General features: G+C 38.3%; 1 protein-coding gene across 3 annotated transcripts in view; it reads left to right on the forward strand.

Annotated features, from left to right (window-relative positions):
• Positions 1–17,908, forward strand: part of LOC131028056 (anaphase-promoting complex subunit 4) — a 244,177-nt gene that overhangs the window by 90,683 nt on the left and 135,586 nt on the right. For all 3 annotated transcript variants that reach the window (XM_057958234.2, XM_057958232.2, XM_059221554.1), the window contains exon 6: positions 8,997–9,074. In XM_057958234.2, the coding sequence (XP_057814217.1) occupies positions 8,997–9,074 (78 nt within the window). The remainder of the gene's footprint in view (positions 1–8,996; positions 9,075–17,908) is intronic.

Genomic DNA, 17,908 nt, shown 5'->3' on the forward strand with positions numbered 1-17,908 from the left:
GAGGAAGAGAAAGATAAACCTCTTCCGACAGTAGATTGGTCCAGACCGGAGCTTTCAGATTTGGATGCATTGATGAGACCAGTCATGAAATTCACAAGGTGGTGGGTAGATCAACAAGTTCACAAGCTAAAGGAAAAGAATACCCCTTTCACCTATTGATGAGAGACTTGGATTCTTGTTCTTCTAAGGAGGATGAGGTAACACATAATATTGAGAAGCTAACAAGTGGAAGTTCCTGGAGAAAGAAAGATGCAACATGAAGTTCAAGAAAGAAGCATAAAACAAATAAGGCATCTTCCTCTAGCAACACTTGGCTGAAGAAGTGAACTCTTCCACAAACAAGGGCAAAGCTCCAATTGCAAATAGTTAACTAGTTGAAATAGAAATGCCTCCTCTAGTTCATGAAGAACCAAATGTAGAGCTTGTTCAACAACAAACCATTCTTGATGGTTTGGTAACAACAATGGATGTGGACTTGGAAAATATTGAAGTTGACATTTTGGAAGGTTTTCAGGAAGGAATGATTTCTACACAAGGAAATTGAGGAAAGTGAAGGGAATGATGAAAATAAAGAAGAAGATAATGGCATCGAACGACCAACGGTGCCAAGTAGGTTATTGCAAATAATGAAAATGAAAACTATTGTAGAAGTCCAACCAGTGGACGATTTAATAGAATTCCTAGGTAGACTGAACTGGCCTACGGAAAAAAAGAAAGCAAAAACATATTCCTTAATCCGTAAGGATGGCACATGATTCTGTTCAGTGCAGGTGGCTGTTCCAAAAGATGACAAATCCAAGGAAGACATTGCTCCTGAAGAATATGAGCCAATGAATGTGGACATAGGTACTACCACGAAATAACAAGAAGTTTAGGAATTAGATGATTCAGTCAATGCCATCAAAGAAAGGCTAAGGAAAGAAGTAGAAAAGAAAAACAAACTTAAGGAAGAAAATGAACAATTGAAAGGTTATATCTAGCACTTGGTGAATCCCATCAACACAGAGGAGGCAACAGTTGCTCCACCTCTGATTCTTCCATGGAAATCAGTTGAAAATTTTGAAGGAATGAAGATGGCAGCCCAAGGGGCTAAGGAATGGATTGCACAAGTTGCAGATAAGTCCATCAAATTCGTGGAAGAATTAGCACAAGTCTATGATCAGGTCTCTTCCTTTATGTATAGAGTCCAGTGCATAGTTGAGCTCTCATTAGAGTGAGATTTATTTTCAAGTTGTTAGATTGAATGAAGGATTTGGTGGAATTGCTCAATGTGGAATAATGTGTTCATACTTTTGATAATTGGATGATTTTTATATTACTTGCTTCAATCCGAATGAAGCTATATCCTTAACAAATTCCACGTTTGCAATTTTTGTCTCCCAAGTTCATAGGATTAGCTTAGGATTAGAATTATCTTCCTAAACCCTCATCTTTTGCCTCTTTTTTTCAAATATTAGTAGAAATAAGATTGAGCTAGAACTTATTGAAAAATTGTTCCAAGAAAAAGGTAAGTCAAGAATCAGAAAAATCTTTAGATCAATTAGCTCCTAGAACAATTGTGTAACTCTGCCCTTGAAATTACCTGCATATCACAACAAACCAATTGAGACTATTTCTATGAATCTGGAACCTTGGAGTCGTCTTTGTGATCACACAGTTCGTCTATTTAGCACATAGAAGATTTTGATCAAGAGAGAATAAGATATCTCTAGGTATTTTATTGAGTTGTGCATGCATAAAAAACACACCTACAAAATTGTGCGCTAGAAGGAGGGCCTAAAAGGAGAAATATCAAATCGCTGAAGATGTTTGAAATATGATAAAAAATGGTGCTTCCGGGTAGTGGTATTTTTCTGGTGCTACAACCAAATATAGGTTTCCAGGACGTATAGGAAGACGTCATTTCAGAATTGTACAGGCTCGCGTGGAGAAGTAAGAGAAACGCTCCTGACTGGTTACGGATGCGCTTCATTCTTGAAGAACAGGAACAAAAGGCACAACACGTTGAGGACACTCTTCGAAGAGAACTCGCTTTGCAAAGAAATCAAGTACCTGAGCAGGCTCTTGCAAATCCTCAACAAAATTAAAGAAAGTCATGTTGGATCGCATTAATTCCTTCTCACCAACAAATTCCCAAGAGTCCTATGGTCCGCTCCAAGCTCATCAAAAGAATTTGTAGAGTTAGAATCTTCTACCAGGCCCAAGTAAAGGAAAAGGACAATTTCGTCAAGCGAAGAGTCAATTCCACCAAGAGAAGAAGTACCAAGTGAAGAAGATATTTCCAGCTTATTCTATATTTCTAGTCTTTTCCAAACTCCGCTTCCCAAAATCTCAATTCCAAGAGCTACTCAGTCAAGCAATCACCAAATTCCAATTCATGTAGATCCACCACCAATTGTCCAACAAATTCCAGTTCAAGCAGAAGTACATCAAGCAAACGTCCCAATGGCGTGCGTTCCGCTAATGCATCTCCTATGACATTTACTACCTATCATGACTTGCCCAAGAATCCGAAGCATTTTTTTTCCAAGTTCCATAGTGGTGACACGAGTTGCACTGTGGATGAATACATCAAGATTTTCGAAGATCTCCTTCAAAATTGGAATATCTAGGAAGAAGATGTGGCTTGTAGGTTTTTTTCATATACTTTCGATGATGAAGCATCCTATTAGTACATCCACCTATTGGCTGATTCTATCCGCAATTGGCAACAAATGAAAGATGCCTTCTTGGAAAAATTCAGGGCACCATTTCTCTAATAGATTTGTATTGACAATTCGTGCAAGTAAAAAGACAAGAACACGAACCGATTAGCATGTTCAACAATAGATTCCACAAGGCCTATACAAGGTTACATGATCCTTACAATTTAGACAATGCCGCAACATTACCAGTTTATTATGTAGCCTTGGATCGCCTCACATCTATGTTTGTGAAGACAAAGAACCTAGCCCCGACAAATTTGAAAGAAGCATACACTGCTGCAATCACAGTTAGTAAGGACTTGGGAGTTGGAGCCGCCTTAGGGCCACTAAATTACTTAGGAACTTCCGCTATGCCAAACCAAATCCAAGGGATTAATTGTGCACTGACTCATCACATGCCTATTATGAATCCAGTTCCCACTCCAAATAATCAATTGGTACTCCATCCAAGAGCACCTCTTTCCCAAGCACCACCATCAACACCAATCTATCTCCGGGACTCAACATCATCTTTGAAAACTCAAGAGGAGAAAGCTGAAATGAAGGACTTGATTGCACAAGTCGAGAAATTATCAACTGAGGTCACTACCTAAGAATTCAAAATAACCAGTTCCAAAGTATGCAAAGAAGCTACCAAGGACACCAGAATAACTATCAAGGGATTTAAGGTGGCAACCAATCAGGCAACTAAGGATTCCAAAACAACAATCAAGGTTTCCGTAGCAACAACCAAGGATTTCAGAGGTGGACATGGAATACTGTGCCCAACAATGGAAATGTGCCATCTCCTTTGGACGCTCCTCCAAATCCTGAAGCTCAACCACTTGATAAAGTTTTTCTAGCTGAAACTGCATTAGCAGGGCGATGTCTTTTGCATAATACAAATCAACATTCTGAGGTGCAGTGTCATGAGTTCCAACGTGCAATAGACATCTTCCAGAAGGAGATGCAAAAGGAAACACATGAGAGTTCATTCAAAGCTGATAAGGAATGAACAAACATGAGAGTTCAAGTTCAAGATCAATCCAGAACAAGAATGAAGAAATAGTTGTGCAAATATGTTTCGAGATGTACCCCAAGCTGATAAGGAAGAGCGAGGAAATCTTTGAGACCATTTGCAATCTATAAATATTGTACATGGGTCCTCAAGTTCAAGATCAATCCAGAGCAAGAATGAAGAAATGGTTGTGCAAAGTCGAAAAATCCCCAAAATTGAAGAAGCCCCTCAAGGTTCCAAGGAGAAGAAAATTGAGAAGGATGAGAATTCTCCTAAAGAAGGTAAGATTCCATTGGCGAAAGCAAAGGAAATGGAAAAGGTTGCGCGTAAAGAACAACCGATTGTCTTGTATCAAGGGAAGGATGAACCTGCCCCTTTTCTAGTATTCATCAAAATCTGTGGAAAACTCTTGTGCAATTGTTTGATAGATTCAGGAGCATCGAGAAATGTCATGCCATTGGAAATATGCCACAAGATGGGTTTGACACCCACCAAGACAAACAAGAAGGTAACACGGATAAAACTGAAGTTCCAATCATTGGAGAGCTAAATAGTATTCATATGCAACTTTCAGCTAATCCTAGAGTCCAACAATTTATTGACATTTTAGTGGTGGGCATACCAGATGGGTATGACATGGTTTTGGGAAGAGAGTGGACAAGAAGATTGAACGGTTATTTCTCAACGGATTTCCAACACTTAGACTAGAGAGCACTCCTGGACTCAAGTTCATGATCATTGAGTATGGAGATAATAATGAAGTTTTGTTTATAGTATTAGGCCTTGGGAAATACAAGTTAAAAACGTTAGAGGTCTTAATGCTAAATTGTCCAACTCCTGAAGAGAACTTGCATGAAGATTCATGTTCAACCGAAGTTCTCTTTGAAAATGATCAAGATTCTTTGTCCGATGAGAGTGAAGGCTCCTTTGAAAATTTCAGGAATTTTGTCCTCAAAAGTGCTAGACAAGAGAGAGTTGGGAAATCACTTTTCAATACAAGATATATTGCTACTCCTATAGAATTTTCTAGTTTGTATAAGTCTCTTGAGCTGTATATCAATGCTATTGCTTATAATTCTTTCCCAATTGATCCTCTCCTTTCCTGTCGATATGATCTCCATGAAGTAGAGCATCCAATTCTCGAATTGACATGCTTGAGGGGTTCCCATGATACAGTTGAGCATTGTGATCAAGTTATTGAATTTCTCCTTGAAATCAATCCTATGGAGCTTGGTGGGTATTTTAGATATGCCAGGCTTGCTCTTCAATAACCAATACTTGTTAATTATGCCAAGGCATTTGTTGGGATCATCATCATAAAATGCCTGTGTTGCTTCCTTTCTTTTGTAGATCATGCCATTGAATTCGGGTATGTGGAAAGCTTCACTAATAGCTCTCTCGGATAGATAGGCAAGATCTTTGCCATCAGGTGCCACTATCATCCTTTTGCTCGCATCATATTGCTTGGCACACTCAATGATCAACTTATTGCATTGTATAGCTGGAGGGAACCCTGTTGCTTTCACTATCCCGCTCTCAATCATCTTTGAATATCTGGAAGGCTTGGTGGTGTACAAAGGTCCTTGGAACTTCTTCATGTTGATTTGGCCGAGGTTGGTGTCTCCTACATTGCCCCAAAATGGTGCAATCTTGGATTACATCACCTCTCCCTTTGAGTCCTCTTTGATGAGAGTCTGCCATAGTCTTGCCATGCTCTACCCGTGAGAGTTGTCCAAGTTAGGGAGGTGATATGACTTTAATACTTATATCATCTTAAAAAAATGCATCTGGGTTAGTAATTCCTCCCTAGGAGTATATAAAATTGTTAAAACCTTAATGAATTACTAAAAACCCTAGGTTTTGCAAAACCCTAGACTTGTCTAGAATCTGAAAAATACCATCTAAGCCAATGAATTATGCTTTGAAATGTGCTTAGATGACCAAAATGCAATGATCAAAGCATCCTATGATTAAAATCATAGGAAAATAGTGAACATGAAGTTGTACCAGTGCTAAACCAAGGTATGATTTTCCAAGAAAATGATGATATAAACTTGTTTCAGACCTGCAAATTGCTTGAAAACAGACTGGTATCTTCATTTTGATTGTTCTTTTGGCAAAATTGCCCTTTTATCAAGGCGTTATTGATGTCAAATGCTTGGAGTTTGTCAAATTGCAAATATAGGATTGCTGATCTCCTTTTAAATTCGTTTTTGATCAATTTGCTGATGCCTAACAGTCATAATGTCGCTGCCTTCAATGACAAATTTGCTGATCAAAGGAGTCAATTCGCTGTTGATGATGAATGAATTCGCCATCTTCAATGACTTCGTCTCGCCTTGATCAAAATCGCAGTCAATAATGAATAAATTTGCTGTCCTAGCAATGGCGATTTTAGTACTATCTGATTGAAGTGGAGTTGCTGTTTTGTTGATCAGATTTGATGCCTGAATGAGATCATTCACAATATCGATTCTATGTTGATCAAATGCAACAATCAACATAGCTTTATATTCGCTGAAAGGGGGATCATACCTCATCACAAGGCCAACTTTGGATCTCATTTAATGATTTGCAAATTAAGAGTTCAAGGCCGACTTGGTTCACCAATTTAAATTTTAAATAAAAACGTTCTTCTTCATCGTGGTGGGGTCTATTCACGAGGTGGTGCGAGTTTTCACGTCTCCTTTGCCTTGAAATGAAATCGTACTTCCTCCCTTGAGTGGCGCAATCCTTAGTTTGTGGATTGAGAGGGTGATAGGAAGTGAGATCCTTTGTTTGCTCTTTTGGGGTGTCAAAGGAAGTAAAATCCCTTAGTTCGCTGATTTGGAGCATCAAAGGAAGTAACCCAACCCTTAGTTATCACATTGAAAGCCTCAAAGGAAATGCAATTCCTTAGTTCACTGATTCAAAGGGTCAAAGGAAGTGAAATACGTTAAGTCACTCTTTGGAGGGGTCTAAGGAAATGATCCGAAATGCTTAAGAACTGATTGGGGAATAAAAGGAAATCACCATGTCTTAGTTCGTGAATTTGACCCTGATCGATTTCCTTCCTAACATACTATCAATTGAGTTTGCAACATCCTCCTAGCAACATCATGATCTGTTTTCAATCAATGTAATGCAAAACCTTAGTTTGCTGATTCAAGGGGTCAAAGGAAGTGGAAAACCTTAATTCGCGCTTTTGAGGGGGCAAAGGAAGTCTTAGTTCGTGCTTTTGGTATGTCAAAGGAAGTCCTCCAAAATGGCAATTTTCACTGCCTTGATCCATTTGCGCCAAGTTTCTCATGATAATTTGAACTTCAGCTCCCTTTTCCTTAGAATGTTGACCTCTAAAACCAACCTGCCTTAGCCAAATTTGCATTTCATTTCCATTAAAGCAAGCAAAAGATGTGAATCATTCATTCAGAACATGCTGGATGTGAGATCAACTCAAACTTATTCATCCCAAAAGGATTGCTCCTAGCAATCTTACCTAAAAAAAGATAAAACAGGATGCAAAAGAGGAGGTCTCAATTTGTGATTGGGTGATGTGTGAAATGGTCACAGCATTATTGTTGCTAGTTCAATTGTGAATGCTTATTTATTTAAGTTGTGCCAATATTGGGTATTTGAATGAATGTTTACAGTTTGAAAATCTTTTCATTTTCCTTTGGTGATTGCACTATTTTTGTGGTGTTGTGAGCTATCTCTAGTTAAGCAAGAATCAATTTTATGAGGCATTTGTCTATCTGCAGCATCTTCCGTTATTGTCATTGTCCCTAGGTGTTAGTTTTAGATTCTCTGAACCTTGAGAAGAAAGCATAACTTAGATTTCCATATCAGATGCAAATTAGCTTGTCAGATGCGTAAGTCCCCTTGCGATTACTAGCAAATCATATGAATCACTGAGTTATCTTAACTTCTTAAGTACAGTCAAGACCTGACATTCAAAACCTTGAGGTCATCTCATTTGATTAGTCCGAATAGCATATGAGATTTACTTATTCAAGAGAGGATAGGATATACCCAGTATATTTTATTTTGTGTTGTTAGAAAGTACAAACTTCCTCATCGACAGTCTGCACACTACAGCTAATTAATAATAAATGGAAAACCATGGCAGCACTTCATTACGAAGCAGTGTGACTCTTTGCAAGGAAATAACAAGGAAAAGTTGTGACCCCTCCTAGGAGGAGATATTAAAATATAAGTCATTTTTTTTGGAGGAGGGCATCACATAGTAATGGGAAATATAAAAATGAAATTGAGTCATAAAAGGCAAAAATAAATATTGTCTTCAGCGATAGTAATATGGTGAGATAAGTTTAATATTAGTTTACAAATAGTTAGATGCATAGATATACCTTGCACAAATAAAGTGATTGCTAATTATAAGTAATTCAATTATTTGAATTGATTAGAGGTTTTGCATTGCAAATAGCTGTTTCTAAGCTGTCTGATCCATTTTAATCCATTGCCGTGATTCTCGAGGTTTTCAAAAACCTCTGCATCCTTTTCAGTTTTTCCTAGTCAAGGCATAGTTGTTTATGCATGCATATAGTGTATGGAGAGTTAAGGATATGTTCTTATGGTAAAATTGTTTTTTCTGTCACATGCATGTTTTTTTAATGATAGTTTAAGCCATTCATCCAAATTTAAAATAAAAAAAAGTTACAGGATTATTAATGTACTTAACTTTAAATTGGCACTTGTAAGTCAGAGATACAAAAGAAGTTATGATGTTGGAGGAAATTATGCTGAGAATACTTGTACTTATCTCTTGTTTTCATAGAAAAAGTCCCACAATACTGTCACTAACCATAAAAACTTTAGTAAAATAAAAACCCATCCAAATATTTGGTCTTATTTGACTGAACTAAGTGGTGGTTGGATTAATGAAGTGTTCATTAATACATTCAAATAAATATATGGGTTGATTTTTTAATAAAAGATCATCCACTATTTTGCTCCTACATTTAAATGTTAATTTTAGAATCTTTACTCTTCTTGAATGTATATTTAATTTGATGGTATAGGTTAGGTTTAGAATATAAATAATAGTTAAAATGATTCAATGTTTAATTGCAGGAACTTTTGAAACTGGAAGAACCCATTGGCAATTAAAATCATTTTAATGAAAATGTTGTATTGTGGTTGATGAGAATGAAAATGTTTCAAAATTGGCATTTCCTAGATAATATCTTTCCAAGTAGAAAAATTCCCATCTTTTAAAGTAGCTACTTAAATAAGATCTAATTGTATTTAAGGGATATGTAAGATGCTAATTACTGCATTTAAAAAACTTGTGACAGAATATTGGGGACCTATCAATTCGTCATTTGAAAGGGCCTGAGACTTCATATAGACTCAAGGATGCGTCGTTATTCAAGGTGTGTTTTTTGTTTCTGTTCTTGCCTACTGTTTCTCAAACCTAGCTAAATTGAAATCATTTATCTAAATATTTTTCTAAGGGCACAAAATCTGTTTGGATCTTTTTTGATACCCTTCATTGTGGAAATGAATGATTTCTAGAAGTTAATTAAAAATTAATCAAGGTACCCGATGAGATAAGTCTCCTATATTAGTAGAATCTTTGTTCATATATTCCTTCCCATCTTAAGAAGAGGGTATGATTTTTATTGATTATTTCCATAAATTAATTTTTGTAATCATATCATGTGGGTTTTAAACAAGGTGCAATATCCTATTTTTTCATTGTAGTCTATTTAACATGGAAAGGGTAACTGTGCTGCCACAAACAAAAACAAAAGACAGAAAGCATAAAGCAAAAACTCTTAAAATGAACTACCTGGTTCAACATGGATATCCATTGTCTATATTAATATGATAAGTTTAACCAGTATTGCGGTATATATTATACTAACTGGGTGCAAAAACAGTTATGAATAATTCTTTTACAAAATATAAAAACAGAAAACATAAAACTAAACACAATGACAAGTATTGGATGAATCTTCAAAGAGTATACTTTAGTGCATTTGCCACATATCTTGCATGTACTAATTTTTCCCAGATACCATTTTCGTTCTGTATTGAGAAAAAATGGGGAGTTAATTTTCCAAGTCTTGTTTCTGGCAGCAATCACTTCACAAACAACTTTATCTCCAAAGGTTTTTCTATAAGCTTTCTTGTCCAATGTAAAAATGAAGTTGGGCTTCTTAGCTCATGTAATACAGATTGGTGAACCTCCCAAATCCTGTATTGCCAACATTGTATGTAGATGGTGAATTAATTTTTGCCATATTATTGCCCATCTTTGTCATTTGGATACTTCATTGTTTGTCTTATGAATTTTCTTAGCAGATGCCACAAAGCTACTCCTCCACCTTGCACTATACTTTTGCATTGCATTTTACAGCCATGCTCTGTGTGTAGTGAAGGGGTTTTGAATGAAGCTAGCTTATACATTCTACTTTGTTCCTTGCAATGGTATCTTCGGTTGTGTGTGATGCAGAGGCTAGAGGATATAGTTGAAATCTTGTAAACTAAAGTGGAATATGGACCCAAACCCCAACACTCCTATGGTGTTTCAAATGCTCAATATGCCTCAATAGGCTCAAAACTTGTCTTCACCTTAATCAGGTGTTTCCCCTGCCTCCACACACTTCAAAAAACTTCACTTAACATGTTCCAAAGGTTTTCAAACCATCAAACCTTCAATTGATATCAAAACCCAAATCTAGCCCTTCACTAGGCCTAGTTTCCTAGTAGCCTGCTGGGCTGTTTTTGGCTCTTTTCACACACATTTCCCAAAACATGGACCAATTTTATGACTGATTTAGATGCACAATATAAACCTCTATCAACTCCCAAAATATTGCCTATGGTTGTTTTGGAACAAAGCCTTCAAAAAACCGCTGTCCTCATTCTCCAAGAGGGCTAATTAGGTCCACTTTGTGAAGGAAGTACCCTCCAAACTTACAACCAGATTAAAACCTTTTGTACAGTCTTTAGTTGGGCTCCCAATCCAAGGATTTTCAAGGTTTTAAGTCTTGGTTGCACTCCTAAATACCCAAACACCAAAACTCTCCTTAAAATGGCTTAAAAACTAGGGCCTTCTTGTTCAAACCCCAAAACTCACTTCCAGAACTTCTCCTTCAATATTCACCATGCATTTACCATCCCCTAACGCTGTTTCACATAAAAATACTACCTCCTTAAGGTAGATCTTCTGCTGCTACAACGATGGCATCAAAACCATGTATTTTCCCAGTCAAAACCCATGGTGTACACCTGCAACTTCACATCTCCAGCATGTTATAAGGGTTAGAAATGTATTATACATGTTAGGCAGAGCTTCTCCTATGAGAATCAGATTCTTACATCCATAGAAGGGCTCCAAATTGCATTTTGGGCCTTCAATGCCAATGAAACACTCAGAAAATTTAGGACAACCAACACAAAATGATAATATCTGATCAAAACCTTCTATAAAATCATTCAAAACAATGTTTAATACTGATTCCTAAATTCCTTTAGCCTCCACCATGAACATACAACACTTCCCAATCAATAAACCATCAATAAAATCAAAGGAAAAGCAAGAAAAGACTAGTTTTTATTGATTTTACTGTTCTGTCCGTACTATGTCCGTACAGTACATCCAACCTAGCCAAAATGGCATTACAAAGCTTTATAAATCCTTCCTCTAACTTCCCAAACCGAAATCCAATTAGTTTGAGTGATTAGAGTGACAAAACAACTCATAAACCACTTTCCCTCCAAAACTGTAACTAGCCATTAAAATTCAAAATTTGAATTTCTAACTTTATTTCTAAAGCATTTCATCAACTAAAACCTATCCTAATCAAATTATTTTGACATGATATGACCATTAAAGCATATTAGAACCCTATTCAATCTATCTAGACTCCTAGGCATCATTTGCCCATTTACATAGCATTTTTGGTCCTAAGGCCTTTATCAGGACCTTTAGGATTTTTTACTTCAAAATCATATTGGTCATTACAAATGGCCATTATTGGCTTCAAAACATTCCAATTCACTTTCAAGGATGCTTTGGGGTCTTCATTCATGCTTTTAATCTTCTTGGTCTCATGTGGTCTCTTGGATGCTCCTGCATCAGTGTGTGTGTGATCATTAAATGACATTACATATCTAATTCCAACATACCCACAAAATGCAGCAATAAAATAGTTGGTGCTGTTAATAAAATATGCAATTTATCTCATTGAAAATGGACGCCACACCCTAGGTTCATCTTCATTGGTTAAACTGAAGTCTCTGTGTTTTGTAGACTTGTGCAACCCAAAACAAGAAGATAAACTATCCAAATCCTAGCTGATGAAGTCACTGGAAACTCCACGTCCCTCTACACATGTACGACCAACAATGGCAATGGTACTGTTATCACAAAAGCTTGCACCCTTGCTGAGCTATCAACTCAGCAACCTTGTGAAACATGGAAACAACCCCGAAGTGTGGGACCTTGCGCAAGGGGTTTGTTGACGTGTCTAAAATCGCATTGCTACGACTCCATTCGGCCAACGCAGAATAGAATGTACTCACCAAGTATCCTATCCTCTCTTGAGATAAGGAAATCCCTAATGCTGTGTTAAATTGATCAATGGGGATGACCTTAATGTTTCGGTTGTCAGGTCTTGATTGCAAGATAGCTTAGTAGTTGATGTGTTTTGCTGGAAACACAAGGGGACTTACGTTTTTGCAACTAGCTGGTCTGCTGCGATTCTTAGATTGCGAAATAAAATTAAAAGGGAAGGGATAGGAGATCTAAAACTAACAAGATTGGTATGCGGGTAGACGGATTCAACATAACCAATCCCTGCTTGGCCAGAATAGCTCACAACCTTGCAGGAATGGTGCAATCCTCAAGGGGACTTGGAAGATTTTCAGATTGCAAACGCACAGCTAAGCACCCAATTCTGGCGCAGCTCAGACAGACACCTGCAAATGAACTAAGCACAATTCAAAGGCTCAGGTTAACCATACAAAAGGATACACAATCAGTATATCCTCAATGGTATGAGCCTGAATCTATCAAATACCTACACACCCAAAACAAAAAGATCTATTTAAAATGCTGAAAGAAACCATGCAAACAGGATGAAAACAAGACAATAAACACCAATTCAATGTCTATATATTGATTTCAACTGCCTATTACAACAATTTCTGCAACATCTCTATGTTACTGCTAAGATCTAACCTATTCTAACTTCTAAAATCTAGCTCTCTAACAATCTAACCTTCTAACTGTCTAACCACCAAAAATTCTAACCCTTTACAAAAGAAAGGCCTCTGCCTTTTATAGAATTTGCAATATGAATCAAAGGCTAGGATGGATTGCATCCAAGGGTCCTGACCTGCCTTCCAGAAGCTGCCAGCCCTAACCCATGCCCATTAAACTCTTAGTCATCTATCCAACCACTATCCCAACTACCCACAACTGTTTTGGCATTAATTTAAGTCTATCTGGTAGTTGGACATAACTGTCCACAAAAATATCTTGTGCGGAACCCACAAGGAGTTTTACAATAAAACAGTTTCAGTTTTTAGAAATTGAACTTCTTGAATTAAATCCAGCTATGTATTTCTCGAGAATGCATAGACTTGCCACATTCGGAATGTTCTTCGGTCTTTGGTCCCGGTGGTGGACTTTAGCTTTGTTCAGCGACACGCTTCCCAATGCTCGGTTGCTCTCGCGCTCCTGTAGCACGTTCTTGCATCTTCTTCTTCAGCTTTCAGCACCTGGCCTTGATTGCGATCCTTCTTCGATTTGTGTTTCAGGCTTTTCTCTTGGTTCTCTGCGATGACGTCCTGTGACTTGCAAACAATTGATCTCACCTTAATAAATCAATTTGACAAATTAAATAATTTAAGTTAACAAACATTAAATTTCAAACGTCGTCAAGCTATGTCTCGGTGGAGTTTGGCTTGAAAAGCTCTTTGTGAGATGTATCTGATTTTGGCAAATTAAGTCAAATTGCACGACTTAGGTGTTGTTGTGACCTTTTCTCTTTCCTAAGTTTTTCAGCCTAAATGAAGTGTTTGTGTGATTTTAAAATGTATGGGCCTTTTGATGGAATTCGGGCATCTACACTAAAGTTCGCAGTTTCTTTTGGCTTTGAACGCCTTTCATGCTTTATAAAATTCGAGTCGTTGAGGGTAATTGTTTGATTTTAAGCCTCAAATGACATCTTGAAATCTAGGGCGATTCAATCAAAGTGAGAGACTTTGCCTTTACTGTTAAAATCCCCCGTTGTTGTGAATTTTGGGTTCTTGGTCCAACATGTGCGATTTTGAAGTATACCTCTATTCCTCTCAAATTCGGGTTTTGATCATTTGGTGGCGATTTTGCTTTCTTATCAACTTCGAGCCTAATGGACAAAGTGCGGGATGTTGTTTAACTTAAGCTTTTGCCCTTAGTCTTTAAGTTTTGGGCTTGGGAGTCTTTCTGCGAGCTTTGAATCATTGAAGTTCGGCTTTGGATGACTTCATGAGCCTTGAAATTTCGACTTGTTGGAATGAAATTCACGAACCCCTAACTCTTTTCAGCCTATTAACCTATTTGGCGAATTTGGAGTTCCTTGTCATTTTCGGCAAGTTGGAGCATTTTGCTAACTTCAAATTCGGCCTATGGGTTCCTTTTGTGAGTTTCGGCCTAAATGAAGTGTTTGCACGAATTTGAACTTTGAGCCGTTTTTGGGGCAGTGGGCATTTTCGGCAAATTAGACTTTATTAATGAATTTCGGCTCACAAGCCAAGTTTGTGAGTTTTGAAATTTTCGGCCAAAATACCTCCTTTTCGCGATTTTCAAACTTCCTCAAGTTTCAGCCTCAATGGTGATTTTGAAAGCTATGCCATTTTCGGGCTAGTGGGCCCTTGTGCAAACCCGACGCGATTTATACTTAGCCTGGTTTTGGCCTGAAAGGATGCTTTGTGAGCTCCGGGTGGATTGGAGATTTTGTGAGTTTTAGGAAAGCTTTGAATGATTTTTGGGCAAATGGTGTATTTTGCTAGTTTCGGCTTTACCTTCTCCTTCAAAAGTTTCGCGATTTTCTTATTTTCTATTTTTGGCTCTTCGAGTCGTTTTGTAAATTTCGGCTTGGAGGGCCATTTTGTCAATCTTATTTTTGGGCTAAAAGGAAATGGTGCGATTTATACTTGATTTTCTTTCCATCGGCCCCCTTGCATTATGGCCATGTAGGCCGATTTTGGTGTTTGGGAAACTCGGGGTTGATGAGGCTTTGTGTGATTAAGTTTGAACGTCTCCCTCTACATTTCGGCACCTCACAAAACTTACAGGATTGCTGAGTTTTCCAATTTACATTGCACATGACATTCATTAAATCTTAGCTCAAATATGTTGAATGGTGATTGCAATTTACAGAGTTCTCGTGTATCATCTTGAACCTCGAACTTCATACTTGTTCCAACTTAACATTTCGGCCCCTCTCAGGATTCATCAAATGTGAAAGAAGGCAACTCTGCAGACCTCAAAAAAAAAAGCAGGGGTCCCCTGAAGCAGGGGGCGTGTGTGCTATACACACAACAAATGGCGACTCGGCTAGGAAATGTTCCTGAACATTTCAAGGATGACTATTCGGATTGAACCCCAAAATCTTCGGTATATACCCCACAAAACAATCCAAATGACAGAAGACAGATTCAAAGTAAAAATGAGGTCGCAAACTGAATCAAGTCACCAACCTTGAGGATTAAGTGTGTGGAGTGAAGTCCATTCTAGCCTAGAGAGAGTTGAAATATCATTGTTCAGTTAATGCAAACGACGTAGAGCGACTCTAACTCCAAAAGCAACCTGGATAGAGCCCCTCTGCCAGCAAGCGTCTATAGCCCCGACGGAGTTATCGCCTGTAAGCTCACAAAGATTGCTTTGTTTCCGATAAATTTTATTTTAAATTCCGACAGAGGTGTCTGCATTCCCAAAGCCAAGCATTTGATATTTCCTTGCTTTTCAATTTCTTTTCTCTTGATTCTTTTACTTTTTAACATTGGCTGGTAAGCAGTGAAGCCTACATGGGATTGAGCGTTACAGTGGTCGTTGAAGTAGAGCTTCAGATTTTTCACTTGCAATGACCTCCCTTTGATAAAACTACAGACTTAAGCATTTTAAGTGTTTAAAAGTGCAGTGATCACAAAGTTGGTGACAAAACGCAGTAAGCAACTAAATTTTAGAATGTCAGCCTTTAGACCAAATGAGCTGACTATGGGGGCAACCGTCAATTAGGCGCTCTACCAAAGTTGACATCCAAGAAACAGACCGGCAAAACTTCTTGACTTCGCACACCAATGTTGGGAAAAGCAAACAAACCCCTACAAAAACTGACAGGGAGACTGCCCCTTCCAAAAGGACACCTACACTACGGCAAAGCAAACTAAACTAAAGCAGCAAAACACGGAAACTAAACTAAAAAACAGAAAACAAACTAAAACAGAAAACAAAAACCTAAACTAATTATGTACAAGAAGAAACCAACTGTACAAAATGTGGACTATATGCATGCGTTCCCGACCCAGGGTGATTTCTCAGTACGTGTAGTAGTAACAGGGCAGTGGGAATAGTTCTCAGTTTGGCTTGTTTGACTTTGAATTCTGAAAAGAAAATTTTCAGCTGACCACTCTCGAATTTAACCAGGAGATCGGGCAAAATTAATAGTTGGGGAAGTTCATTAGGTCCGTGGTTAATCCATTTACAGGTTGTTTCCCCAAAATATTCAAAATTAAATGGAAAATTTTCAGAATTCACAACAGGAGGGAAAGAAACAACCTGGCAAGTTTATGAGTCAAGCGGGGTGTCATGCAGCGGAAGATCTTCAACAGCATCCTCAGGAGGTCGCAATTGGTGGTGCAACATCTCGATAGCGTCCGATGTGTGCAAATCAACATCAAATTCCACATTAGGTTGTGCAGGCTGAAAATCAGTCTTGAAACCGAACTCGAACTTAGGAAAGAGGGGTGCATCGTCTATCGGTGTATCTTCGGATTGAATTAACCATGCAACCTTATGCACTTCTGTCAGCACGTCTTCAAACATAGGGACTCTTTGATTGATTGATCCTCAAAAACGTCCTCGACGGACACCTGGACCGCATCGTCTATTGGCAGGGCTGCTGCAAATTGCTCCTTGGTGTCGGGTTGATCTATGGAGCTCACTGGATCATTCTCAAAAACATCCTCTTCAACCTTGTCTTTATTAAGTGCACGGACAACACAGTCACCTGCTGTCACATCCTCTTTCGGTGCAAGGACAGCATAATCATTTGCTGCCACAGTTTGACTGATTGGTTCACCCTGCTCAACACTTGGCAACTCCATCTTTTCATCATCAGGTTCATCATCGGGGAGTGCGACGCTGCATTGATTTGCGATCTTCTGTACTCGTCTGCAGCAAGGTAGGCACTTCATTCTTTGTTGGTGATGGGCTCATCTGGTTCTTCAGACAATCCATATTGGGCACTGACTTGACTAACTGCCTCCATTTATAGCCAGCAGGTGAATTCTGATTGTGGGGTGTGGTGAATTTTGCACCACCAAGGTGACAACACGCTCTCCAAGCGTAATTCCTCATCAAGACCAAATTGGTTCTCAATCCGATCCTTAAATCTTGTAAACTCCTCAATGCTTGACGAAGGACTGGGGATATCCGGTTGTACGATCTCCTCTGGTTTGGGGATATCCCAAAAGAATATCTGCCAAGAGGGGAGAAGGTTTCCCACAAGTCACTCAGAAATAAGTTAACACAACATATATGAGAGAAGAGTCACAAAACATACACCTATGATGAAGGTAAGGAAACATACACAACATACATAAGTTTGAAGGAAGGCAAGAATGGTGATTTCAATTCATTAAAAGGCCAAAGGCCAAACTTGTAGTTGCAGAAATGCAAAAATAATTACAAGTCTTCAAGAGAAGCGAAAGAGCATAGGAAAGCTCAAGGTAGTAGGGAGAGAACCCTTTACAATGAGGGTTAACAACCTTTATATAGAAAATGGGTTATAAGAGTGATCATGACATCTGTATGTCAGTCTGGGAGTGCAGGGAAGTGCATCCACTTGACTTCTGTACATGCAAGCAACCTAGCCATACCCACAAAAGGCAACCCTGAGAAGGGTGGATTGATTGACCTTCCAAAGTCAGAGTATGCAGACATGACATAAGTCACCACAACAAGCATGGCCCCGTACCTCCCTTGATGGAA

The sequence above is a fragment of the Cryptomeria japonica genome, chromosome 5 (genome assembly GCF_030272615.1).
Source record: "Cryptomeria japonica chromosome 5, Sugi_1.0, whole genome shotgun sequence".
Lineage (NCBI taxonomy): Eukaryota > Viridiplantae > Streptophyta > Pinopsida > Cupressales > Cupressaceae > Cryptomeria > Cryptomeria japonica.